A 27,564-nucleotide genomic window follows, 5' to 3' on the forward strand; every position below is an offset into this window, starting at 1 on the left:
ACAGGGCAGGGCTAGCTTCATCCCCTCTGCTGTTAGGCTTCTTAAACATACAGTAAACCCCCAGAACTAACTAGCCCCCTCCGCCTAGAAGAACTGAGGCATTCTGAAAGCATTCTACAACACAGTTTTAGGCAGGTCCTTATGCAGAAAATAATTAAAATAGCATTGCTTATGACATACAAAATCACCCCTCCAACTCTACTGTACTTGGTATCTTCCCCTGCGAACTACATAAGCAAATGGAACCATGAATGGAACACTTCAGCTCGGTTTCGGCAGTTCCTGGTCGAAACAGAGGAGCGCAGCTTAAACGAGTGAAAAACAATTTGTTTTCCTTACTAAACAATTCAAAAATAAATGAAAATGTTTAGTATAAATACTTGTCCCCGTGTCTTCTTTTAAAAATACATTTGGTTGTCTTTGTTACACTATGACCCATGATAGGAAATATTAATACTTGCCGGCGGGCCTCCCGATATTGAAGCTGCAGTACGTAGAATTGGAGCAAATATGATTAAAAAAAGTTATTTTTATAAAACGGTCACTATATCCCGACAGTAGTGCATAAAACCATATCTGCTGTCATATAATCTTATATTGTATTAATCATATGTCTCTCATCAGAAGGGCATATGGAGAAAGTCAAGTCAATTTTTTTATATAACCAAATATAAATTTGCCTCAGGGGGCTTTACAATCGGCAAAGCATTTGACACCCTCTGTCCTTTATGACCCTCACAGTTGATGAGGAATAGATGCCATATGCCAATAGATGTCATGTGTGTAGAGTAACAACATAATGAAATTACAACATAGACAATCCATATGATAAAATTGATATATATAATGTGAACATATGTATATGAAAAGATGGATCCAGGAGGATGTCAAGCAGCTTCCAGTTGGCCCCAAACAGATGGAGCCTGAGCAACATGACCTCCTCTCCTACATGTGACCTAGACAGTGTCACACAGATAGGAGACACATAAACATGATGTTTATGTACTTATTGAATGATTTAGAAAAGTATAGATGAAGGTAGAAGGAATCGTAGCGAAGGAGGAGCGGAGGGTTGCACACATGCTCTATATCTGTTTAGTGTTTTCCTGCAGATGACTGAATTAGCTGGAATAATAGAGAAGGATGCTGATGACAACCGGGCTGGGTTGATCTACTGCACGTGTCATCGCTGCATAATTATGCAACAACCCGCTTCACTGGAAGGCTGTCGTCAATTAATCTGCTTAGAAAACCAACTGGGTGCTTCTACTGTATGTTGTAACCTCTGGGTGTCATCGTCATCGTGCTAGTTGAACGTCTACTTTCCTGTAATTGCACTGACTCATATCCAGTGGTGGAAAAAACTCTTTACTTAAGTAGAAGTAGCAATACAATAGCACAGTGTAGAAACACTGTTACATGTAAAAGTCATGCATTAAAAAAATAAATAAAAATTATGCGCTAAATTTTGGCGAGGAAAAACTGTCATGGCCATTTTCAAAGGGGTCCCTTGACCTCTGACCTCAAGATATGTGAATAAAAATGGGTTCTATGGGTACCCACGAGTCTCCCCTTTACAGACATGCCCACTTTATGATAATCACATGCAGTTTGGGGCAAGTCATAGTCAAGTCAGCACACTGACACACTGACAGCTGTTGTTGCCTGTTGGGCTGCAGTTTGCCATGTTGTGATTTGAGCATATGTGTTATGCTAAATGCAGTACCTGTGAGGGTTTCTGGACAATATTTGTCATTGTTTTGTGTTGTTAATTGATTTCCAAATAATAAATATATACATACAATTGCATAAAGCAGCAAATTTGCCCACTCCCATGTTGATAAGAGTATTAAATACTTGACAAATCTCCCTTTAAGGTACATTTTGAACCGACAAAAAAATGTGTGATTAATTTGCGATTAATCATGGACAATCATGCAATTAATTGCGATATGGGTTAATTTGAACTACTTTTAACTACAACTACTGTCACTAGGAGTATTATCTTACTTAGTAATGGTGGGCAACATGCATTAGATGGATCCCGCTGCTTTTTGGACAATGAATAGTACAAAAAAGACAAAGAGTCTAGACAGTTTTAATCCTTTATTAATCATCCAAGAATTGGTGGGTATTTGCCCATTATTATTGTAGGTTAATCATTCTGTGGAGGATCACTTTATGTAAATATAAACAACAACTTTGGACTGACAAAAAAAATCTCAATTAAAAAAAAAAAGATCAGCAAAATGAAGTTTTAAGGATTCATAGGGACCAATAACTACAAAATCTATATATAACTACATTGTAACGTTTATAATAATTGGTCATCTGGGCTCCTAACATCTGTTGTTCACCACTAACTAATCTTTAAGGATTTCAAAGAACTTCATGGTAGAATTAAGGTGTGAATGGGCCTGTTTGTGCTTTTGAGGATTTACATTATGATGTCACTCATGAATCACGTGTATGTATCATGAAATAGAAAGTGGATCTACTAAAGTATCCCATATGTTTAAAAGGTGTCCACCTTCCTTTTTAGATGAACTAAAAGAAACACATTCAACTCTGACCCCAAGTCTGGTTAAGTGTGTCATATGGTGATAACATTCCTTATTATTCTGTTAGAAACTAAAATCATATGCTACGATAAAACAAGACCACGAGAGTGGACTACTTGGTTTTTGAAACCTACTGTAAGAATATTGATTATATGATAACCAGTATGTTATTGTGTATTGTCTAACACTGTGGTTAGACAATACATTTCAAAGAAATGTCAAAATAATGCTGTTTTTAAACATAATATTTGTATCATAGCTTATTATTATTATTATTATTTGCACAAGTTAAATAGATAAATGCAATAGTCTAAGTCTCAGTGATAGAAGGGATTTCAATAACATTAAAGAGCAGCCAAGCTAATTAAATTATAAAGCCTAGTCTAAACCATGAATATATATTTTAATAATAATAATACCAATAATTAATTCTGATTTATTTCTCTATTTAAGTGTCACACAGACTTCTGCTTTTATTTTATATGTAAATCTGCATGTCGTGTCCAGTTAATCTACAGCCGCCGACTAATCTCTAACTTGTCGTGGGGGCTGTGTATTGAAGAATGGTCCTCTTGTTTAGAGGATTAGTGCAGCCCTGCTCTGGATACAGAGGTCACTCACGTCACGACCATGCAGAGCATGACGAGAGTGGCGTGCACACACTTTCACATTTCATTGACAGGTGCAATAAACCATGAAGGACGCCTTACTGTCCCAAGGCCCAGAGAGGTCAAATGTCAAAAATCTGTGACATAAATCCTCTGTTAGCTAATATTTGTCTATTTGGTTTGAAGCCCCTGATATCATTTTCTTTGTAGAACTGTTTGTATTTTAAATCATGAATGATGTCCACTTACATAAAGTGTTTCTAAAAATTAACTTAAAATCAAAAACATCCCCTATCTAATGAAAGAAATTACATTCAATTCCACATTGACCCGAGAAAAACGGAGAAAACCAGAGAAAACCAGAGAAAACCAGAGAAAACCAAAGAAAACCTGTGTTTGTTACAGAAGTAGCCAAGTCCTATGTTTTTTTAGTTCCAATTGTGTGGTATTACGAAATTTTTCAGCAGCGTGAAAGTTTTTTTTTTTTTTTTTTTTACAATATGCCAATTCTTATTTGTGGTTGACAAAGTCCTTTATGAAACACAACTGCAGAAACAAAGGACAACAAATCCAGGACAGATATTTACAAGGGACAATGGCTACCACTGTTCAAGACACAACACATGCACATACGCTCACAGACAGAAACACCAAGGTAAGTGAGAAACCACCATGACAGTTAGTGTGTGTAATTATTGCATGCTTAATTTATTTGGACTTGTTCTCAATTTGAGGCACTTCAATCTTTTCCCCGGTGAGGAACTGCCAGATGCCTCCTCTGTAGTTCTCATTTCCCAAAGCGTACAGGAATACATTGAAGGTGGGAGAGGTCTTAGCCAATATGGGAGCCATCTGCAGAGACAGGTGCGAGCACGAGGAGATTGTTAGTGCTTAAAAGACCTCAAGGAGCAGATTATTATGAAAATGCACTAAAATACAGTTATCAAATATAACTGCTTGTTCAGTTGATTAATTAAAGCCTTTTTGTGTACAATCTTTAAATCCATGTGCAGATCATATGATCTGCATTTCAAAATATATACATTAATATGTTTGAATTATAGATGAGGGTTTTTGTGTGCATGTATGTGCTGGCTGTCCTTACCATCCTGAGCTTGGGGGAGACCAGGGAGGCGTTCTCCACAGCGGCGTAGAAAGCCAGGAGGCCATAGGGGCCCCAGCAGAGCAGCATCGTCTTAAGAGGAGTGTTGGGGTTAAACTACAGAGGGTAAAGAACAGAGAGATAGAGAGAGAGAGAGAGAGAGGCAGAGCAGGGGGGGGATAAACATGAATGATTATTTACCGAAGTGAACAAGACAAAAATGCCTTGTGTCATGTGTTCCAGTCACACGCCTGGGATAATGTCTTGGAGAATAACAGTGTCTGTGTTCATTCACGCTCAGCAGAAACAGCTAGGGAGTAAAGGGGCAGTTTCCTGTAATCCAGGGGTCAAAGTAGGCATTATTCGGAGTCTGAGTTCACACATTCAGAGTGAAATTTAACCCCTTAACATACAGGTTCCCCTTTTAAGTTAATTTGTTTCAACTCTGCATTGAAGCTATGATGTTTACACTATGTGAAATATTCAAACCCACAACTTCCTGTTTTTTTGGATGCACTTTCCATGAAATGGAAATACTCTAGACATCTTGTGTATCATTTTACACACTTTGGCATATCTGCTTGAACTTAAAATGAAGAAGGTTTGATCAAGTTTGGCTGCACAGCATGGGTTTGTACTGACTGAAGGAGTCTTAAACCTGAAAAGCCAGTTACAGACATTTGATGATATTTATAAAGCAACACCAGACACCACTTTTTGGCCAAGGGATACGCCTGGACAATTGTATCCCTCCAGGTTTTTAGGGCATACATTGTGTGACTATACATTACGTGACATAATAACACTGCTCTGGTAGAGAGCTTGGTGATTCTACTCGACATTCTTTGTGCATCTATGAAAGTGTCTCGAGCCAACTCAGATGACTGTGAGTAATGGGCTTATGCAACATATAGTGAGGCAACCTGATTCAGCCCCTGAGGAACTCCACTACGCTGAATTCGCCATTCACAGATACATTGTTCATTTCACCGCACACCAACTACTGTCCGCATTCCCAACCGAAGCATCCGGTCTTCCCCCCTGTGGCAATGACCTATATATGTCACAGCCTGCATGCTCCCCTCTGTTTCGTCACTCTGTATAAGGACCATAAGAGGAAGTTGTGCTTAAACTAGGAAGAGATGAAATAGATGTCAATATAAGGAAAACTCCTATGATTTCTTCCAATGGTCAGTGGTGGATGAAGCATTCAGATTCTTTATTTAAGTAAAAGTACTAATATCACACTGTAAATCAAAGTCCTGCATTGTTACTTAAGTAAAAGTAAGTATAATCAGGAAAATGTACTTAAAGTATTAAAAATAAAAGTACTAAATGTAGAAAAATGGCCCCTGTGAGTGTTATACTATTATATATTATATCATTACATTATTATTATTACTCATGAATTCATGTAAAAGCAGGATTAAGATTTTTTTTTTAACTATTTTGTATAGGACAACAACTAATGATTATTTTCATTATGGATTAATTTGCTGATTATTTTCTCCATTAATCGATAGATTGTTTGGTTTGTACAAATTTTGAAAATAGTGAGAAATGCCTTCACAAGTTCTCAGAGCCCAAAGTGACATCTTCACAGTAATTGGGTTGTCCAACGGATAGTACAAAATTCTAAATGACTAAAAATAAATTATAATAATTAAAAAGAAAAGCAGCAAATCTTCATATTTGTGAAGCTGCAACCAGGAAATAGTTTTGCATGAAAAACTACTTAAATTATGAAAATAGTTTTTCTGTCTTCTAATTGTTTCAGCTGTACTTGTATATACTGTTGGGTAGTTTAATTTATAAGAACATTTTATAAGCTCTTTGAATGGTTTGGATGCAAAAATCTTAACTTGTAAAGTAACTAGAAACTAAAGCTGTCAGATAAATGTAGTGGAGTAGAAGTAGAAAGTGGCATGAAAACAAAAGACTCAAGTAAAGTACCTACAATGTGTACTTAAGTCCAGTACTTGAGTAAATGTATTAAGTTACATTCCACCACTGCCAATGAGTGACTTCAAAGCAGAAGACTACGTTATCTGGATTGCATATTTGTAAGGATTTGTGCATTAGTTATAAGTGCTCTGTTACTTAGAACTGCCAGTGTCTTGGATTTCAGTCATTCCTAAATCCTCTGCATCAAGCATGTGATTAAATTTGGGTTTGGGGCAACTGAAGCGAAACAGAGCCAGTTTGTCTCTGTGTTGGTAAAGTTGCTATGCCAACTTGAATTTGAAATCAGTGTGTGTATCACTTTATACTCCTTTGTTGTTGGAGTTGTTGGATTTAGTTTGACTTTGTTTACTTACCCTGGGGTTGCCAGTCTTCTTGAATTTCTGTGCAATGGACTGGTAAGAGGACATGACAACAAACACCTGGATGGCCATGTTGAAGATGGACATGGGGATCAAGTAGGACACATAGTTTCTGTGGAGAGAAAAATGCGCCAAAAAGGCATCAGCATAAACAAGTCCCAGTGTGGGATAGAGAATGCAAAGGCATCTATATCTATCTTGATAGCATTGAGAAGAGTGTATGTGTGTATATTACCTGTCTCCCTTGGTGTAGTCCAGAGTGCAGCAGGTCCTGAGGGGCTCGTAGTCGTACTCTCCCCAGCCAATGAGGGGCATGGCAGACCAGAAGGCAGAGAAGAGCCAGACAAATACAGCCAGAGTGATGGCGCTGCTCCACTGCAGCTTTGTCCCTGATGAGAACAGGATCAAAACATCCATCATTGCCGTTTCTAACACCTCCAACAAAGGTCACACTACTGCAAAAGCACCCAAGGCGTTAAACTAGCTGTCCGTTAATCACAGAAAATAGTGTGAAATGCATGTCAGGTGTTGAGTCACTCCCTCTCCCCCTTGTATCCTGTTATTAACGATGGCTATAGATAGCAGTAGAGCTGATTTTATTTCTCACCATAAAAAGAAAAGCGTTTCTACTCAACACTCGAGCCTCCCCAGGTCGCTGTTTTAACACCATATGCTCATCTGCTTAACAGTGTTTGTTATCTTCACAGGATAGTGGGTCATTATTTAGCCATGGCCCACGGTTGGTGGCAAATTTAAAGACAACGGGGCAGATGTTGACATGCTGGCCTCTTAAGAATAGCAGGAGGTCTTAAGATCAGCTGGAGACCAGGAACACAAAACTGCTGTGTATGCTTAGATGTCGTGTGTGTGTCAGAGTATGTGCTCTATACGGGGGAGGGAAAGTAGAACGGTTGTAATTGTGCATATAGACGAAGTGAGGTGTTGACTTACTGGTGCAGTACTGGTGGTATCTGTCCCAGGCGATGGCGGCTATGAAGTGGATGCTGGCAAGAGCTGTCATGAAGCCCTGGAAACCGTGAGTCTGGCAACCGTCAGAGCCATAAGGCCAATACCTGGAGACAGAGGGGTGTAAATGTATTCATTTATTCATCTAGAAATAATTAGTAAAGCTCACTATAGAAGGATATGCTGAAACAGGTTCTTGACCAAACACACTATAAAACTGATGGAAACACTGATTTATGCAAAGCAATCAATTTACATATCTCAGACTTTGTATATATATAAAAAATAATAACAATAATAGTAGGCAGTATATAATCCCCAGACTCATGAACACTCAGCAGCATCTCTCATCTCGTAATTACAGCTTGAAAATCCCCCTTCACATTATGACATAGGCTTTAGCAGTGCAGACTATTGCCCTCCACTCTGGATTGTTCCTCCTTGTATCGATCACACAGCTCCATGTGTATAGACTGATCATCTCCAGGGGGCAGGTATAACCAGGTATTAATAGCTCATTACATTTTCATTTAGCACACATTTTGATCATCATATACCTGAAAAAAAACAAAGGGCTGGCTGCTGGTGGTTACATCACTCACCTCAGGAAGCTGGAGAAAGCAGCGACGGTGGCGTTCATACAGATGCCGATATCAGCCATCGCTAAGCTGAACACGAGGAAATTGCTGGGGGTCCTCAGCTCTCTCACTTTGAGGAAAGCGACGATTGTCACCGCGTTTAAAAAGAAGCCCAGCAGACCTTTTGAGGGGTGGAAACAGAAATGATAAAAAAAAAAAAAATCATGAATGAAGGCTTATATATGCGTCGATGAATGGAAAGCAGCGCGCAACAATGATGCTTTATGCGCATGAAGCACAGCACCATAACATTCCATACACATGCAGATCAAACATCTGCAGTCTTTGTTTACAGACAGATCTATAAGCAAACAGAGAATATAAATAGAATCAATATAGAATAATAAATAGAAAGCTAGAGACTGCCTCCCACAGCATATACTATCTGTGTGTGAGCGCCCGGGTGGTGTCAGGTCCTGTCATAGGTTACTGTTACACATCGGGTTCAGCCTTGCAGCATTTTTGGCTGAAATCCAGCATAAAAAAAACACTCACCCTCCACCAGCAGACACGATCCCAGGGAGAACACATCGAAGTCGGAGAAGCCCTCCGGTAACGGGTAAGACGAGACCATCCTGAAGTCGAATGGAAACACAACAAAGTGCAAGCTGTCACAGACTTTTTTTTTCTCACTCCTCCCAATCCGCTCGTTTACGATGATGTGCCTCAGTGTGGCCGTGGGGAGTGCGCTTTTAAAGGGGCATTTCACGTGAAAAGCATGCACTTTATTATTATGTAAAGCCCCCTCCGCTCTCCGTCGCCCCCAATCCGTGCAGGAATGTCTTAATGAACATAACCACACAAACCGAGAACCCTTAATGCGTATTTACCCGTAGCCGCAACAGTAAAGCCCCTCAATTAGTTACACAACAAGCCTTTGTGTGTGTCTCATGGGTGAGGATGCTGCTGCTGCTGCTGATGTCAGAGGTCCAGACGCGTTTAGATGGCAGCTCACTGCTCTGTGTCGCTTTAAGGAGACACAACAGGTGTCTGCAGAGCTCCAGCCAATACACTCACACTACACTACACTACACTCACATTAAAGGTCCCATATTTTAAAAAGTAAGATTTTCATGTCTTTTACATTACAAAGCAGGTTTAAGTGCTCTATAAATACTGTTAAACTATCAAAACACTCAATATAAGGAGAAATACACACAGCCCGTATTCAGAAATTGTGCTTTTGAAACAAGCCGTTAGGATTTCTGTCCATTTGTGATGTCACAAATATACAATATTTAGACCATTACACGGTTTTAAACGTAAACATTCTGAATATGTCACAGTTTATTTCCTGTTGCAGTGTATGTTAATGACATCAGCTGACAGGAAGTAGACATGGACCCAAACTGTTGCCAGGCAACGCAATTCTGTTGCAATTCCGTTGAAATGCACTAAAACGGAGCGTTTCAGACAGAGGGTGAATACAGGTATATTCAGGCAGACAGTACGAGGAAAATAAAGGTTTTTTTTAACATTACAGCATGTAAACATGTTCTATTAGAAACACAAAATACAAGTATGAACCTGAAAATGAGCACGATATGGGACCTTTAAAGAAGAAAAACAAAAACCCTCCAGCCACAACATCAGAAGATTCCCTCAATTAACAATATCCTCATTATTCTTAGACTTCCATGTTCTTGCCAAAGGCTGTGCATAAGTGTTGGTTAAAAAAACCTCCTATGATTTCTTCCAATGGTCAGTGGTGGATGGACCATTCAGATTCTGTATTTAAAGGTCCCATATTATGCTCATTTTCAGGTTCATACTTGTATTTTGTGTTTCTACTAGAACATGTTTACATGCTTTAATGTTAAAAAAAACACCTTTATTTTCCTCATACTGTCGACCTGAATATACCTGTATTCACCCTCTGTCTGAAACGCTCCGTTTTAGCGCATTTTGACGGAATTTGCAACAGAATTGCATTAACATTGCTAGTCAACAGCTTGGGTCCATGTTTACTTCCTGTCAGCTGATGACATTCACATACACTGCAACCAGGAATAAACTGAGACACATTTAGAATGTTTTACATTTAAAATTGTGTCAAGGATCTAAATATTGTATATTTGTGACATCACGAATGGGCAGAAATCCTAACGGCTTGTTTCAAATGCAGAGTTTCTGAATACGGGCTTTGTGAATTTCCCTGTCGATTGGGTGTTTCGATACTTTCACAGTATTTTATAAAGGATTTAAGCCTTCTTTATAATAAAAAAAACATGAAAATCTAATAATATGGGACCTTTAAGTGAAAGTACTAATATCACACTGTAAATCAAAGTCCTGCATTGTTACTTAAGTAAAAGTGTGTAAGTATAATCAGGAAAATGTACTTAAAGTATTAAAAATAAAAGTACTCAATGTAGAAAAATGGCCCCTGTGAGTGTTATACTATTATATATTATATCATTACATTATTATTATTATTATTATTACTCGTGAATTCATGTAAAAGCAGGATTAAGATTAAGATTAAGATCATTTTAACCATTTTGTATAGGACTACAACTAATGATTATTTTCACTATGGATTAATTTGCTGATTATTTTCTCCATAAATCGATTGATTGTTTGATTTGTGAAACTTCTGAAAATAGTGAGAAATGCCTTCACAAGTTCTCAGAGACCAAAGTGACATCTTCACAGTAATTGGGTTGTCCAACGGATAGTACAAAATTCAAAATGACTAAAAAAGGCTGTGCATAAGTGTTGGTTAAAAATATACATGTAAAGACATGTGATTAAAGAAGAAAAACAAAAACCCTCCAGCCACAACATCAGAAGATTATATGGAACACCAAAATACATGTTATCAATGCATGTTATCAAGAGCTCGTTATACTGAGAACATTTTAAAAGGAAATTGTCATCACATTTAATTCATGATGTCTAATTATCTTTTGATATGTTTAGATACATTTCTTTTTTTTCTGTACTGTTTCTTTTGTATGTATTTCATTGTTTTCCACTGTTTGGTTATTTATTTTTTTGCAAATTTTGTGTACTTCTTGTTGTTGTTTAACTTTTGTTGTATTTTTAAAATTATGTTAGTTTAGATCTGTCTTCCTTTTTGTTATAGTTTTTTTTATTCCTGGGGTTGGGGGGAGGTCCTTTGTATAAGCCTGTAAGGCTTCTTGACCTCTCCTGACACATTCCTTGTTTGTTTTTTTCATTGACTGGATTTTGTGCAGTTTTATATATGTGCAAAAAAAAAAAAAAAAAAAAAAAAAAAGATTCCCTCAATTAACAGCAACAATAACCTCCTTATTCTTCCATGCTCTTGCCAAAGGCTGTGCATATGTGTTGGTTAAAAATATACATGTACAGACATGTGATGTCTTATCCAAGATAGGAGTAAAGGATTTATCATTTCCAGCATATCAATGCTTTGCAGCTTATAGTTTATATTAAAATGTGATGTATTTCAATTCATTATAGGAACCCTGCCCTTTCACTGATTAATGGCACAAAGTGATTATTGAGACACTACAGAGGATCCATGTGAGTACTGTTGATCTGGATCTTTATTAATCCTCTGTCCCATATGGCAGGACTCTCTGTTGTGACTAGTGGTTGTGAAACCAGACACGTCAGCATTTGTTTTGTGGACATTTTTTTCTTTTCTTTTGATCAGGGAATAAAACTTTTAATAGACACACTGACCTCAAGAGATTAAACCAATATGGCATCTGCCTGGAATAATAGGAGACACAATTGCACTTTTGGATCTGCAGACACAACATGTGTCAACAGAGGATTGATCCAGTCTGGAGTTTCCTGTGTGATAAGGGGAACATTTTGCTTACAATAAAAAAGCCTGTGTTCCAATTTCGCTTCAGCGGTTTATCAATGTATGTAAATAACATGAAATCCAGCCATCATCTCCAGCCTTCAATGGGATTCGTCATGTTTCGGTTGCGACATCATTTGCAGCTTTTCATGCCATAGGGATATAGGGGACACACAAGCCTGACATTGTGTGGCTTAAGTCTTTCTCAGTCTCAGGATTATATTATTATAAGATCAGAATTCTTGGGAAATATTGGTGATAATGTGTGAAAAGTGGTAAATCATATACGAATGCAAATGATAAAGATCCAATGTATAGGTTTTAATTTTAGGACACTTTACATCCTACTAAAAACGAATGGCTTCCAACAAAAACTCACAAATCCCTGTACCCGTGGTTGACCCCAACATGAGTTTAAGTATGCAGTTGTCACATTTTTGCTTCTTTCTCTTTTCAGTCCAAATTTGCCATCTTAAAATTGGTCACACTAAACATTTCAAACACTCTAATGCTTTAACAAATTAGTATGTATAGTATTTGGATGTTTTTTGAGGACTTTTTCTGCTGAAAGTTGTTGTGCAAATGTGCACTAATGCAAACTTTTAAAGTTTAATCTGATAATGAAGGAGGTATAACGCGCATCAAGGGCAATTTTGTACTGGGAGAGATTTCAGAAAGACAGCAAACACTCCATGACCCAATTTATTCTAATGTTACTTCAGTATATCTGTTCTTATGAGACTTTTTGCACACTAAGAATGACATTGCATCTCAAATAAAGTCCAGTCTTCTAGTTCATACAATCTAAAAGGGCGGATTTATTGCCTTCAGTAAATGAGATTAACTACTTTCAGTGCAATAAGGAATGTTTAAGTTTAAGGGAACATGATTGCTCAACACGTTGAGAGCCTCAGTACAGACCTGTACGGTTGTGAAACCATTGATGCTGAACGACCTTTGACTCGAAGGGATTTTAATACGAAAGGTTAAAGAGTGTACACATCTAAAATAAAGGGCAAATATTAAGGATGGAAGAGGGAAGTATGTGGCACACAACTCAGTAACTATTAGTGTCTCTATTAATCTGTCATTATTCATTTATAGGACGTATTAATCTCTAGTAAACTTCTTGTTAACCTGTGACCTGGCACTGTGGTTAAATGTGAGCCACAGATGTAAAGTGGCTTCTTGCTGCCAAGTTGTTCAAACACATTAAAGTCCCGTGTTTCGCCATCTCTTCAGGCCCAGAGTCGGCACACTTTGCATCACACTGAACTTCCAGCGTGATGAAATACAAAGGGGAAACACAATGAACAGGTGCCAAATAACACATGGATTTACCTCCACTGCAAAACAAAAGCTTTACAATTGGAGGTATTATCCTCTAGTAGTGTTGGACTACAAATGGCTTACCGCAATGAGATATAAAGGCCACTGTGAGTCTCTTTCATTCAAACTGATCAAACATACATTTCTTACTATGGTAGTCATTTTCTTTATTCTAACAAATCGTGTTGGTTTAGAAAATACTACTTTGTTTCCTGTTGATGAATAGTCTACATGTGTACAGGTACATAAACGGGATGAAGTGTGTTGGGGTGCCAAAAGGGGGAAAACTGTATTTTCTGTTCAGTGCAGTGAAATGATTTAATTCACTGTTGTAAATTTCTGGTCAGTGGTTCAGGCCTCACTAGCAGGGTCATTTTCTTTTCCCTTATTTGGCATGAAAAAAATATTTGCATATTACTTTTTTTTTAGTTTAAATCAAAGCCTCCATCTGCTTTCTAACTACAATGATATTAATGGGCATCTAATGGGTTTCTAATGGGCATTAATAAAAGGGAGCACATTACACCAGTCCTGGCATCATTGCACTGGTTTCCCTACAATTTAGAATACATTTTAAAATTGTATTACTCACTTTTAAAGCACAACTTGGTCTGACCCCAGAATACATAATGGATCTCTTAACACCCTATACGCCTGTACGTGGTCTGAGATCATCTGATCAGCTACTTCTTGCTGTTCCCAGTTCCAATTTTGTGACAAGAGGCGATCAGGCTTCTGCTGTCAGGGCTCCCAAACTCTGCAATGCAACTTCCTATAGAGATACGATCATCTAACTCTGTATCCACTTTTAAAAAACTTTTGAAAACAATTTTTTTTAGGATAGCATTCCTATAAGTAGAAGACTGGGTATAAATATATGTATGTATACATCCGTTTCTGGACGCATGTGTACATTTATACACATTTATGTATATATATACTGTATATTTGTTTTATCAACTTTACCTACCATTTTACCACTTCTATTATTATTGATATGTTTTGTGATGTTCTGTTTTAACAGTTACCATATCTTTTACTTTATTTATCTGCTTTTATTGTCTTGTGAAGCACTTTGTAACATCTGCTTTGAGAAGTGCTATGTAAATAAATGTATTATTATTATTATTATTATTATTATTAGTATTATTAGTTATTTTGTGATAAAAAAACAAAAACATTCAAACTTCTCCAAATAAAAAAAGGATGTCAGATTAAGAAAATGTTAAGTGAGCATCTGCTGGGTGGTTAAGTAAATACTACTTTGTTTCCTGTTGATGAATAGTCTACATGTGTACAGGTACATCAACGGGATGAAGTGGGGTGGGGTGCCAAAAGGGGGAAAACTGTATTTTCTGTTCAGTGCAGTGAAATGATTTCATTCACTGTTGTAAATTTCTGGTCAGTGGTTCAGGCCTCACCAGCAGGGTCATTTTCTTTTCCCTTATTTTGCATGAAAAAAGTATTTGCATATTACTTTTTTTAGTTTAAATCAAAGTCTCTATCTGCTTTCTAACTACAGTGATATTAGTTGTTTTGTGGTAATAAAAAAAACATTAAAACTTCTCCAAATAAAAAAAGGATGTCAGATTAAGAAAATGTGAAGTGAGCATCTGTTTAGTGCAAAGGTAGGAGCCAAAGGCTGTGATCTAGGGGCCACCTTGTGGTAAAACATAGTGCTGTCCACTTACAGATTAACAGTCACGGCAGGGCTCAAATGAACAAGCTACATTTGAGGGAAAGAAAAAAAAATCCAAACATCACAGTGGATTATGACCATTTCGGAAGTGTTTTTCTGTGATAATAAATAGGGACGTCTCTGCGCAGCCTATCGGATTCCGGGATGCAAAATACGCATCCAAATGAAAAGAACGCCAGTCCTTTCGCTAATCCTTGTCTATCCTTTTTATCTCTGGACTCATAGCAGTCGGATCACTATGGGACAGCGAAGCGGTGGGACAAAAGCCATGCGGATGATATTCCTGTAAATGAGAGAAAAAGGCAAGTCTGTTTGACTCCAGTTGGGCGCAAACTGGGCGCATGTAGGCGAGCTGCGTAAAAGTGGGCCAAAATGTTCCTCGTGCTGCTCCTGGGGCTCTACCTGGCCACAGGTGAACTTCTCAATCCAGTGAGCTCCTGTCCGTCACAGTGCAGCTGTTTCTACCACAACCTGAGTGATGGATCAAAGGCCAGGTAAGGGAAGATGTCCAAATGCAAATGATTTCAAAAACACACTATAAAGTGTCTTTGTGCGCAAAGACGCATCTTTTTTAGACGGACATATGAGGACAGATGTTTGCACAGACGTGAACACGTGTGTAAAAGATAATTCAGGGAGTGCATGTCGGGTCCAATTTTATTTAATGCAGGATTATCTCTCAAAGGCACTTTCAACATCCCCATCTATGCGTTTTATGCGAGTTTGGATGGATTGGGAAATCTGTTATTTTTTCAGAATTATTTGCACACAGCATTTGTGCTGCTTGTGAACTTACCACATCTTTTTTTTTATATCATCTAGACTTCAAAAACATGATTTAATCTTAGACTTTAATGCTAATGTAATGCAGGCTTCTCGCTGCATTAACTATAAACTTACTTGTTACTGAATTAAACTACTGTAGGGCTGCTGTGGGTAAAGCAAGAGCTTCGTCTGTGCAACAGGATCCACTTTAATGTCTCAACTCCAGCCTATAGGACAATTGAACACCCATAACCAAAAAGGTGTAACATCACTTCTTACTTCATATCACTCCGCCAATCTTAATCATCACTCACCTTACAAGCAAGTAAGGTGAGTGATGATTATATAGTTCCAGATCTAACTTAAGGAGCAGAATACCATATGTATACTGTATAAAATAAATCATTACACAAATAAATCTAATCTTACACTAATGTAAAAAAAAAAAATGACTTTGTTGAAATGTCCTTATAAATGCATAATTTGTGAAAGATGATGTTGGAGGTGAACACAAATGATGTCTCCCCTTTTTTTTAGGAGCGTGATATGCAATGATCCCGAGATATCTCTCGTGCCTGTGGGGTTTCCTGTTGACACATCCAAGCTGCGCATTGAGAAGACGGCCATTCAGCGGATACCAAGCGAAGCCTTCAACTACCTCTCCAGTCTGGAGTTCCTGTGGATGTCTTTCAACACGCTGTCCAACTTGAGCCCGGACAGTTTCCAAGGACTGCTCAACCTGGAGGAGCTTCGTCTGGACGGAAACGCCCTCAAAGCCTTTCCCTGGGAGTCTCTCATGGATATGACTAGTCTCAGACTCCTCGATCTGCACAACAACCAGCTGACCTCGCTGCCAGCTGAGGCCACCACCTACATCAAGAACCTCACCTACCTGGATCTGTCCAGCAACAGCCTGCTGACGCTCCCATCAGAGGTGCTGTCCACCTGGCTGGAGGTGAAACCAGTGCAAGGGCCAGAGAGCTCCAAGATGATCCTGGGTAAGGATTTCACCTATACACTGTGAAGAATTTCCCAGTAAAATAACAGTGAAGAACTGGCAGCAGGGTTGCCTTTATGTTACTGTAAAATTAACATTATTATACTGTCGCTGAAATTTACAGCTTTGTACTGTTAATGAAAAATACTGTTTTTTTATTAATTTTACAGTATTTTACAGTTAATTTACTGTTTAAAGATACATTATATAGCTGTTTTTAACCTTTCTTTTACATTAGCTTACTGATTTGTTTTAATGCACTATTTAGGTTGTATTTTTTACATACTTTTTAATAAACATAATTTTCTGCCTAGATGAATAGACTTAGCAGGTTACAGACATAGGAATAGTCACACTAAATGCAATTAAAGGCACTTTTTAGGAAAAAGGCTATAATAGACTTGTTGATACTTTTCCCAAAATGCCTGTCTATAGCTGGCTACAAGCACAGAATGCAAACCATAACAACATGTGAGTGAAGAACAGTAAAGCTAATTCACTGATTTTACAATCATGTACAATGTACAAGCCTCACATGTGCAGATCAGGTCCCAGAATTCAACAAATACTGCATGAAACTGTTATTGTTACTATGATACTTTAGACAGTTGATCAGCAGTAAAGTGATGTTTTTTAAGAATGCCTTATAGTTCAGTTAAAAAACGGCCTATGAGCGTAATTTAACAGGTTTTCTTTTGTATTAACAGTAAAGCACTGTTTTTAGCAATAACAGGTTAATACTGTTAAAATCCTGCTGTAAATTAAAAGCAATTGTTTACAGTGTGCGTAAAGATAAAGCGAGTTAATTTATTAGCATTGTTTCACCTCCCACGGTGTTACTTGAAAGATGATTATGAAATAAGCCTCAACTCTCGATATAGAGACAACTATTCACAGTATGAAGAAGAATCACACAAGTGTCTCTGAATTCAATCTTGGTTATTTTATTTCTGTAATTCTATGATTAGTGCCTTGTCTCAGTCTTTGCATTTTGTTCTATACCAAAGTGCTATCCATGTGAATAAGATAAAAATAAAAAGATGAAATTATGAAGCATCTATCCATCTATCATCCACCTATCTATCTATCTGTCTGTCTATCTATCTATCTATCTATCTATCTATCTTTCTTTCTATCTATCTATCTGTTCATTTGTTCATTTACACTTGCTCATCTTCTGTGTTAAACCCATTCTCGTACTCAGAACAGTGGACAGCTGTTCCAGGGTCAGCTTTACAGGCTGATGCTTTGGTCAAGGATAGGAGGGTGAAATGACAGCAAGACCTGACCTTGATCACTAGACCATCAACATCATCATCACCATCATCATCACTACCATCGTCATCATCATCATCATCATCATCATCATCATTGCCGTAGTCATGGTCATAATGTAGTTTATGAATTAAATGTTAATCCTCTTACAGGATTAACATCCCAACATCCACACCGGCCATCTGCAGGCTGGTCTATCACTTTGCACACAGCTGGATGCTCGTCCACCCCCTGTAGCCTCACTTTGTATCCTCACCCTCAGGTCTCCATGACAACCCATGGGTGTGTGACTGTCGGCTCTACGACCTTGTCCAGTTCCAGAAGTCTCCGACCCTTTCAGTGGCATTCATTGACACGAGGCTCCGGTGTTCGGCTCCAGAGAGCGTATCGGGGGTCTTGTTCAGTGACGCGGAGCTGCGGCGCTGTCAGCTCCCACGCATCCACACAGCTGTGGCACGAGTCCGGAGCGCTGTTGGGAACAATGTGCTGCTCCGCTGTGGGACCATCGGAGTCCCCATCCCAGACCTGACATGGCGCAAGGCGGATGGGCGGCTCCTTAATGGAACAGGTGAGTCAGCGGATCTTTGCACACCAGGGTCTCTCTCTCTGTGTTGTGTCTGAGATAAGATGCTTTGGTCTGCACTGTAGTGCTGCTGTTAATTAAACAGAAAGCTACCAGTGGAGATAGTAAGGTTGTAAGTCTGACTGACAGCTGTGGCTACAACAGTGAGTTACGCAATGCTGCTGATGATCATTGCAACATTGTGTAATCACCTGCTTGGCGTCTCTTTGCGCATCAATGAAAGGGATATCTCACAGATGCCACATTCATTTTCTTTTTCATATGTTTTTGTAACCATTGTGTAACGACCTGATTCTCCCCTCTCTGCCACCGCAGTCCAGCAGGAAACCTCAAAGGAGGGAATCACCTGGTCCATCCTCGGCGTCTCAGCTGTTTCCTATCGGGATTCAGGGAAATACATCTGCAAGGCCTCCAATTATGCGGGCAACGCTGAAGCCGTCATTTCTCTCGTTGTCTCTAACTCACCGAAACCAGAGGGGAATCAAACCAGCAACGACAAGAAGGCCAAAGTCAAGAAACCCAACCAGATGGGCAAAGCTGCCTACCAGGAGAAACTGGTGGCCAGATATGTTGTTCCAACCTCCACCCCTTCATCTCTCCCCGCCCTGGATCGAGGCATTCCGCCTGGTCTTGGTCCTGATCCTGAACTAGCCAGTTACAGCCTGGCTGACAGAGCCACCCCGGGGCCTGCCACCTCATCCAACCCGGATGCACTGCTGGATCTGGAGAAGACTAATCTGAGCAACCTGGCGGCCAACACGTCATCGCTACAGCAGGACCCGGACAGGGTGGTCCGCTCAGTAAAGGTGGTGGGGGACACAGACAATACTATTGCTTTGAACTGGAGGGCCCCGAAGGCCAAGAACACAACAGCGTTTAGTGTGCTGTATGCTGTATTCGGAGAGAGGGACATGAGGAAGATCAACGTCGGGGCGGGGCAGAACCGTGTCACCATCAATGGGCTGGTGCCCAGGACCAAGTACATTGCCTGTGTGTGTGTGAGGGGCCTGATCCCCAAGAAGGAGCAGTGTGTCATATTTTCCACTGACGAAGCAGCCAGTGCCACCGGGACCCAGAGGCTGATTAATGTGATTGTCATCACAGTGGCCTGTATCATCGCGGTCCCGCTCACCGTCATCGTGTGCTGTGGGGCTCTGAAGAGACGAATCCAGAAGTACTGGGGAAAGAAATCCAAGGACATCCAAGATTCATACGTGACCTTTGAGACACTGTCGCCTGGCACGAAGGCCAAAGGGCTCGAGGGGGAGTATTTGAACAGAGTGAACCCGGAGGAGTCCAACAGGCTGCTGTCAGCACGCTCCAGCCTGGACTCTGAGGCCACGGCTAAGATAGAGGGACAGCCTAACGAGTACTTCTGCTGACGTCATGCTCCAGCTCCGGCTCCGCGCCATCTTCCTCGCACTCACACACATCCATGTCAGGCCCCTAATACCCATTCACATCCCCATCCCCATCCCCATCCCCATCAACACCCCCATCTCCATCAGCATCCGTATCTCCATCACTGGCCGCACCCTCACCATCAGCAACATCGTGACGTCAGTACCCCTCCCACGCGCTCCCATACGCCCACGCCATGGGATTCCCCCCCACCTATCCCTCCTCGCTGGATCACGCCACCAACTCCACCGCAACAGAGAACCAACTTCTATCAAAGGACTTTTGCACGCTGCACTATAATGGAAATATCAGTTTAGAGGGATCTTTAATATTTGATGCATCAACTTGTTTTTCTTCCAGATATTTGTAGAATATTTCATGTTTCTTACAGACTTCACTGTCATACATGTATCCATGAATTAATAGGAAGACCACATTCAAACACACTCATGCTTTTATGTCTAAAAAGAATGTTTTGATCAAGCCTGAAAGAGAAGACATGTCAAAAGCTGAAAGATCACAACAATCATTGTAAACTTCATCTCACTTGCATGGCCCAGCGAAGAAACCTCTGCAGCCTGATCTGACTTAAAGGGAACTCAACGGTAGACACTCCATTGTTTATATCATATATGCATGTGTATGATTTGTATATACTTTACTGGATGATGTACACTTACATATACAGTTAAGTCTGTGCCTCTGTATATATCTGTCATACGTTCTCAGAGGAGATATACACACAGGCATGGTTCAACACTCTGATGTGCGGAGAAGAGCTGGAGCTGGAGAGAAGTACAGGACGGACTGAACTATGACGCAATGTAAATAGGGTGGGAAATGATGCTAAATGAAATGTTAAATGATTTCTATTCCCAGCAAAGAGACACATACTGAAATATCTTTATGTACCTGTTTTGTGCCACCTAGAGGCATCATTACCCCGTTAAATGTAGAGCTACTCATTCCGATGATATTATTTGAACATAGTTGAATAAACTTTTATATATATACATCCAGTTAGCGGTACTGTGTGTTCTTACATCGCTTCACCTCACCATGTTGAGCATTTTTTCAAAGTGGGTTTCCATACAGATACAGATTATACTCTTTTAGGTTATTTTATTTGATTAAATATATTTCCAGGAATGACTTCAGGATTTGCAAACTCTTGACTATCAGTGTCTCAGGTGGTCTAAGACAGTGGTTCTCAACCTTTTTTCATGTCAGGGACCCCTAAATTGATACACATTAGGTCACAGGTCACAGATTTTGCCTCAGGGACCTCCATCTGAAAAGATTTTGGTTGTTAGATGTGATTAAGACCAGAATTCTATAGTTGTCAACTACGGTTGAGGAGATAACCGTGGAGGAAATGAAACCTGTGATCAGAATAGTCACGCTTATGACACTTACTCACAATGGGCTCACTTCTATAGTGAATTGAATAGTGAAAATAAACTATTCTCCATGTTTCTGGGGACCCCCTGGAACTCCCTCAAGGACCCCTGGTTGAGAACCTGCTGGTCTCAGACTTAAAGGTTGTTATAAGTCCCTCTAAAGGGTTTGCGAGTTGTAATAGCTTCCTCAATGTTAATAAATAATTTACTAATGATTTATCAATTATAAGCCACTCATAAAAACAACGTTTGGGTTGTCAGCTTGTGAAAAATTCCTCCAGATGTTCCAGCAGGACATTTCTCTTTGTAGCTCTATAATGGAGCTCTAATGGACCAGTTGTTTTTAGGGAAAACATACAGAGAATGTTGACTAAAATTAATTTATTTACAACTTATTAACTGCAGACTTGATGGCTGATTAAAGAGTGGAACTCGCAAGTATTTATCAATGGACTGCCAACTTTAAAATTGCATTATTACCAAATAGGAAGAATTTTTTTCCCAAACTGGCAACTCAAAAACGTGTTCTTATTAATGACACATAAATAAATGATTAGTTACATTATTTAGGCTCATAAAAATGGACTTATCAGAACCGACTTTATAGCATGTCAGGCCTGACGTGACTGTGTTAATCATGCGTGTGTCTCCCAAGAATTAGAAGCCACTTCAGTTCAGTGCGCGGTGCGTCAGGGATTAAAGCTTAATAGGCTTCACTCGTCTGCCGCACTCGACATGTCTTGTGCACGAATGTAGTCCTCAATTTTATGAATTTTCGCGGACTATGGACATAATTTTTTACCTGCTAGTTATAGCTTTGTTTAACACCCAGGTGCATGGAACTTATTCTCAATGTTTACGCGGGTGCAGCTGTGTAGAAGACCGCCATGGAAGGTAAGACCTGATTCCTGTATAGTCCACGAGGTATTTTTAAACCTAACAGCATGTGCCAGTGGGTGTCGGTAGATGAATCAAGGACATCAGAATCAGAATCAGAATGGTGTTTATTGCCAGGTGTGAGAGGTATACACTAGGAATTTGCTTTGGTTTTGTTGGTGCAAGTTAAACAGTATAATAACAAAACAATAGATAAAAACATTAGAATAAAATAAGAATAACATTTTTTAATTTTTTACCAATGTACCAATGTTGTATTATTGAAAAAAAAATAAACATGATATAAACAGATAGTGCATGGTTACATACATATCGTTGATAGTCTCAACAGGGCCACACAATAACCAAAATGTTCATGTAAACTCTTCCCCTTTAATCATATAGGTCGCTCATATGTATGGAGGAGAGCGCGTTTGGGGCCATACCAGAGAACCTTCCAGATGATATGACCAAAATACGCATAGAAAAATCTCGCTTCACTGAAATACCCAGAGGGGCATTCTCACAAACGCCTGCCTTGGAGAACTTGTGGTTGAACTTCAATGATATCACACTGATCAACTCCAAAGGTCTGGAGGGTTTGGGGAACTTGACCGAGCTCCGTCTGCAAGGCAACAAGCTCCGGTCGGTACCGTGGACCGCGTTCGAGGACACGCCGGCCCTGAAGATCCTGGACCTGAAGCACAACCAGCTGGACGTCCTGCCGGAGCATGCGTTAAAATTTTTGCCAAACCTCACCTACTTAGACTTATCCTTTAATCGACTTACGGTCATATCGAAGGAGGTCTTCCAAAACTGGCCTCTCTACCAGAAAGTGTGGAGCGCTGAGGAGCGCGAGGGGACCCATTTGGGGCCCAACGTGGTGCTGGCGCTCCACGACAACCTGTGGCTCTGCGACTGCCGCCTGAAGGGCTTCGTGGAGTTCATCAGGTCCCTGAGCCCCCCGATTATTCTGATGAACTCCTACTTGAGCTGCTCAGGCACGGACTATAAGGCGGGCAAGTTCTTCCACGAGGTCGAGCTGCAGGCGTGCGTAAAGCCCGCCGTCACCATCACCCCATCCTCAAACATCAGCCTGCCGCAGGGCGCAAACCTCACCCTGCGCTGCCTCGCCAAGGCCAGGCCGGAGCCCGCGGTGTGGTGGACATATGGGCTGAAGATAATCAGAGGATTTCATGGTAAGAGTGTGTGTGTGATGTCCACATACCGTATCATCCACACACGCCCCAGAGTGATATATCTTATGTTAAATTAGATACTTAAAACACATATTAATCGCAGCCCTTATAGCCCCCCTCTTTAAGATGAGGAGAGCTAAATCTGGATATTGGCCCCCCTGCGGTGTAATCACCACTGATTCTCTCAATCTGCACAACACCATCAGTGTTGATTAAGAGCGTTGGAGATTATGTGCTGCAGCCTACCTAATGTCAGCCACTGCAGGGCTATAGCCTACAGTGCGATGAAGTCAAAGTCTGCGTCATTAGACTAAACCTTCGGAGTGGAGCGCTTACTGCAGATCATGACTGCAACTAACCAGTCCATCATAAACAAACAGCAACAAGGCTGCTGCTGCACTAGTGTCACTGCTGCTGTCACTAGTGTCACTGCTGCTGCCATTATCACCACTTTGGTTGCTAACAGTCATCAAATAAAAAACAGTTAAAGTAAAAGTACTTTTACGCACATTTAAATACCCACATAGAAGTAAAAGTAGTCATCAAAAATAATTATTAAGACTAAAATCAACAAAAAACGTCAAAAATCTCCCTTGCTGGTGAGTCATCACGTGTCACATAATTAATACAAATCATTAATAAAGTGTCTAACTTTGTAATTAGCCACCAAGTCTGCATTTGTCAGTGTTAGTAAGTAATTAATAAAGGATCTAATAAGACAACTGCAAAAGCTAGTCCGTCATTTGTAATTGTAAATGTTATTATGTCATTAATAAAGGCACTTTTAAATAGAGCAGCAACGATTAATCGATTAGTTGTCAACTATTAAATTAATCGCCAACTATAGTTTGATAAGCAATTAATCAGTTTGAGTATTTAAAAAAAGAAAAAGTCTAAATTCTCTGAATCCAGCTTCTTAAACGTGATTATTTTCTGGTTTCTTTGCTCCTCTATGACAGTAAACTGAATATCTTTGAGTTGTCGGTAAGAACAAGACATTTTATAGACCGAAAAACTAATCGATCAATCAAGAAAATAATCGACAGATTAATGGACAATGAAAATAATTGTTACTTGCAGCCCTACTTTTAAATAAAGTTGTTAATAAATGCATTTGGTCTGGATACTCCGCTGTTTTCCAGAAGGTCAGAGGTCAAATGAGCCATTGAGCTTCATGTAACCCAGAATTGTAATCTTATCTTAAAACTGATCTATAAAGTATTGCAATTAATTGATCTTTATTTAGGTCTTCAAGTTAGAATATTTTTTTTTTTAAATTATTAATAAAGCCCGTAGTTCATGAGGAAAGCACACTGCCATCTCATTCCCGCTTGTTTTACGAGGACATTTCCAGCCTTCATTAAGTGTGATCACAAATGTTCCATGTAAATATTACAACAGTATTAAATTAACTACATCAGTAAGTAAACACATTTTATGCCATTCTTTGCTTGTTATGTGCATAATATTATATGCATGGACCATGTAACTATTATCCCAAAAAGTAAAGTCCATATTCATTAGATCTTAAATAATTCGATCAATTCACCATTTAAATAATTTTTTCAAGCAAGAAAGCAAAAACATTTTCTCCTTTCAACTTCTCATTTCTGAGGATTTGCTTCTTTTCTTGGTCTTATTTTATTGTAAATTGAAAATATCTTTAGGTTCTGGACTGTTGCTCAGACAAGACAAGCAATTTGTTCACATCCCCTCAAATTTACACAAATTGTGATGGTCATTATTCACTGATTTCTGACATTTTAGGGATCAAACAATTATTCAAATGATTGAAAATAATTGGCAGGTTAATAATGAAAATAATTGTTAGTTGCAGCCCTGTAATTTGTATCTGTCTTAAAGCGGCTGATGTCTTGTATATGCCACTATTTTTTGTGTTTTGTGTCATATTATTGTTCAGACTTTCCCTTTAATGGGCACAAGTGGCTTAATTCATTGGCTTCTTTTTCCACCACGGGTTAATTTACGGAGGAAAAAGTTACCTGAATTTGGTGAAATAATAACTTGATATGTGAAAAAATATCTTAAGATAATCAACAAAATGAGCTTTTCTATATTGAGTTATACTGTCTAAGCTTGCATGTCCTATAAAATAACATTGGCTATACATGTTTTCCTCCTAGAGTCTCAGGAAAGAGTGGATGAAGACACCATCAGATCCATCCTGGTGATCCCCTCCATCCACGCAGGTGACCGTGGCGTCTACACCTGCACTGCCGTCAACTTCATTGGAAACTCGTCTGCCAGCGTCCTCCTGGACGTCCCATCTCCTGACAGCTCCCAGTCATCGCTCTTCCCTGGCAACCCGGCTCCACCTGCTGATGAAAACGTCTACATTGACATCCGCATTGCCAAACAGACAGTTCGTGGTATCGCCATTGAGTGGTACGCCGTCTTGGACCGCCCCACTGAAACCTGGTTTACCATCCACTTTGGCCGCGCAGGCACTGATAAGAAAGAAAATATCTACATCGGCCCTGGGATTCACTCTTACTCCGTCTCTGATCTGACGCCTGCTACCAAATATGAAATCTGTGTATCCCTCAAGAACCAGGCACTGCGTCCTGGCCAGTGCGTTGTGTTTGTAACAGGAAGTGACATTAATGAGATGGAACAGAGGGAGAAGCTGATTCATATAGTGTTTATAGTTTTAGCCATGGTGTTGGCTGTGCCTATAGGTATGTATGCCTGCACCACTGACAATAAGTTTGCCTGCCTGGAGGGTATCATGGAGGGCTGGAAGAACCGGCAGAGAGAAAGAGGCCCGTCTGCGATGGAGCGGGAAAGGCAGGGCACCTTCGACAGCCTGCAGGCCGCCAGCGACGAGGGCCTGGTTAATAAAGATTCCAGTGAAGACAGGAAGGTGAGGAGGAGGTCAGAAGACAGACCGTGTAAAGGCAAAGCCGACCAAAGCAGACTCCCAGCTGAACTATATTAAATTTGTTAAACCAACAAAAGAAACTGACCTTGTAATAGACCAAAGTCCCACTCTGTATCTGTTCTTTTTGTAAAATAGAATAGAACAAATAGATCATCTGAATGACACTGATTTTAATACTCATATAAGTACAATATTCAGAAGAATGACCATGTTGTCTGCCTTGTTTTTAATCTCATCTCTTCCTCTGTTCTAGGCCGGGGAGGTTGTTGCAAAGATGTGAATGATGACCGTTATGTCAAGAGTGTAATTCAAGCAGGTGCGCCACTGTTTTTTTCTGTCTGAAATATGACATGTTTGTCATGTTATCATATGTTTAAATGTCAATTATCACACAGTTTAAATTGCTGCTTTATATGAAGCCTTTGTGATTATTTTTACTTCTGATGAGTACATTTTTGAAAAGTCTTAGAAGTAGGTGTATACTTTATTTTTATGTAATTCTGTGTTTGATAAAAAACAACAAACAATATTAAAGTGCTATTCATCTATGGTGTCAAAATAGGGTAAAAATTACTGTAGCCGTGAATCACCATATCTGAATGTGCGAAAACATTTTGTATGAATACATTCAAATCTGTGAATGTGTAGAAAAAACATCTGAACTAATAGATTACATTTCTGAATCCGAAAGGAGATCTTTAGCTGTGCATGACATTTTGTGAACGAATGAAAAAGATTTGCACAAATGTGTGAGAGCATAAAGAAGATTTGCACAATATTTTTTAGTTACAAAAAAGCTTTTCAGGTGATTTGCACTTGAAAAGGCGTCAAGGTTAAAATACAGTAGATCTTAGACATCTCGTTGGATCTTGGCTCAACAGCATTCAGTGACTTTATTTTAGCTACTTCAGGAAATGTAGTAACTTTAAACGGTCACTGACATGCTGTTAACACACATTCAGATTATACGCAGGCTATTTAAAAAAGTCACTTTCAAACTACATTGTGCAGCTGCACATATTATATTAACATATAATCTCCAATATCTAGCTTTGTAGAATGGCTGATAAATAAAAGAGAGAACAGACCTTTTTTCCCTCTAGGTGCCTGTAATGTCATTTGACATATTACAATTAATGT

The 27,564-nt window shown here is 39.5% G+C and overlaps 3 protein-coding genes across 4 annotated transcripts; 2 read left to right on the forward strand and 1 right to left on the reverse strand.

The window, feature by feature from the left end:
- Nucleotides 1–2,093: 2,093 nt before the first annotated feature.
- rgra (retinal G protein coupled receptor a) lies at nt 2,094–25,784 on the reverse strand. 2 transcript variants are annotated; one of them, XM_074645925.1, is made up of 8 exons: nt 25,652–25,784; nt 8,695–8,774; nt 8,164–8,320; nt 7,547–7,668; nt 6,831–6,984; nt 6,590–6,707; nt 4,275–4,388; nt 2,094–4,021 (listed from the first exon to the last, which is right to left on the reverse strand). In XM_074645925.1, coding segments are annotated over exons 1-8 (891 nt in total). In that variant the 5' UTR covers nt 25,654–25,784; the 3' UTR covers nt 2,094–3,877. The 2 variants fall into 2 exon arrangements, with proteins under 2 accessions (XP_074502026.1, XP_074502027.1); XM_074645926.1 differs by lacking the exon at nt 25,652–25,784 and adding an exon at nt 9,030–9,167.
- lrit1a (leucine-rich repeat, immunoglobulin-like and transmembrane domains 1a) lies at nt 15,077–21,065 on the forward strand. Its single transcript, XM_074645923.1, has 4 exons — nt 15,077–15,520; nt 16,329–16,789; nt 18,326–18,631; nt 18,962–21,065. The coding sequence occupies exons 1-4, from the start codon at nt 15,399–15,401 to the stop codon at nt 20,026–20,028; spliced, it is 1,956 nt and encodes a 651-aa protein (XP_074502024.1). The 5' UTR covers nt 15,077–15,398; the 3' UTR covers nt 20,029–21,065.
- lrit2 (leucine-rich repeat, immunoglobulin-like and transmembrane domains 2) lies at nt 22,165–27,136 on the forward strand. The gene is made up of 3 exons (XM_074645924.1): nt 22,165–22,341; nt 22,729–23,522; nt 25,667–27,136. Exons 1-3 carry the CDS (start codon nt 22,232–22,234, stop codon nt 26,479–26,481), a joined length of 1,719 nt encoding a protein of 572 aa, XP_074502025.1. The 5' UTR covers nt 22,165–22,231; the 3' UTR covers nt 26,482–27,136.
- The last annotated feature ends 428 nt before the right edge of the window (nt 27,137–27,564 follow it).

The sequence above is a fragment of the Sebastes fasciatus genome, chromosome 9, assembly GCF_043250625.1.
Source record: "Sebastes fasciatus isolate fSebFas1 chromosome 9, fSebFas1.pri, whole genome shotgun sequence".
NCBI lineage: Eukaryota > Metazoa > Chordata > Actinopteri > Perciformes > Sebastidae > Sebastes > Sebastes fasciatus.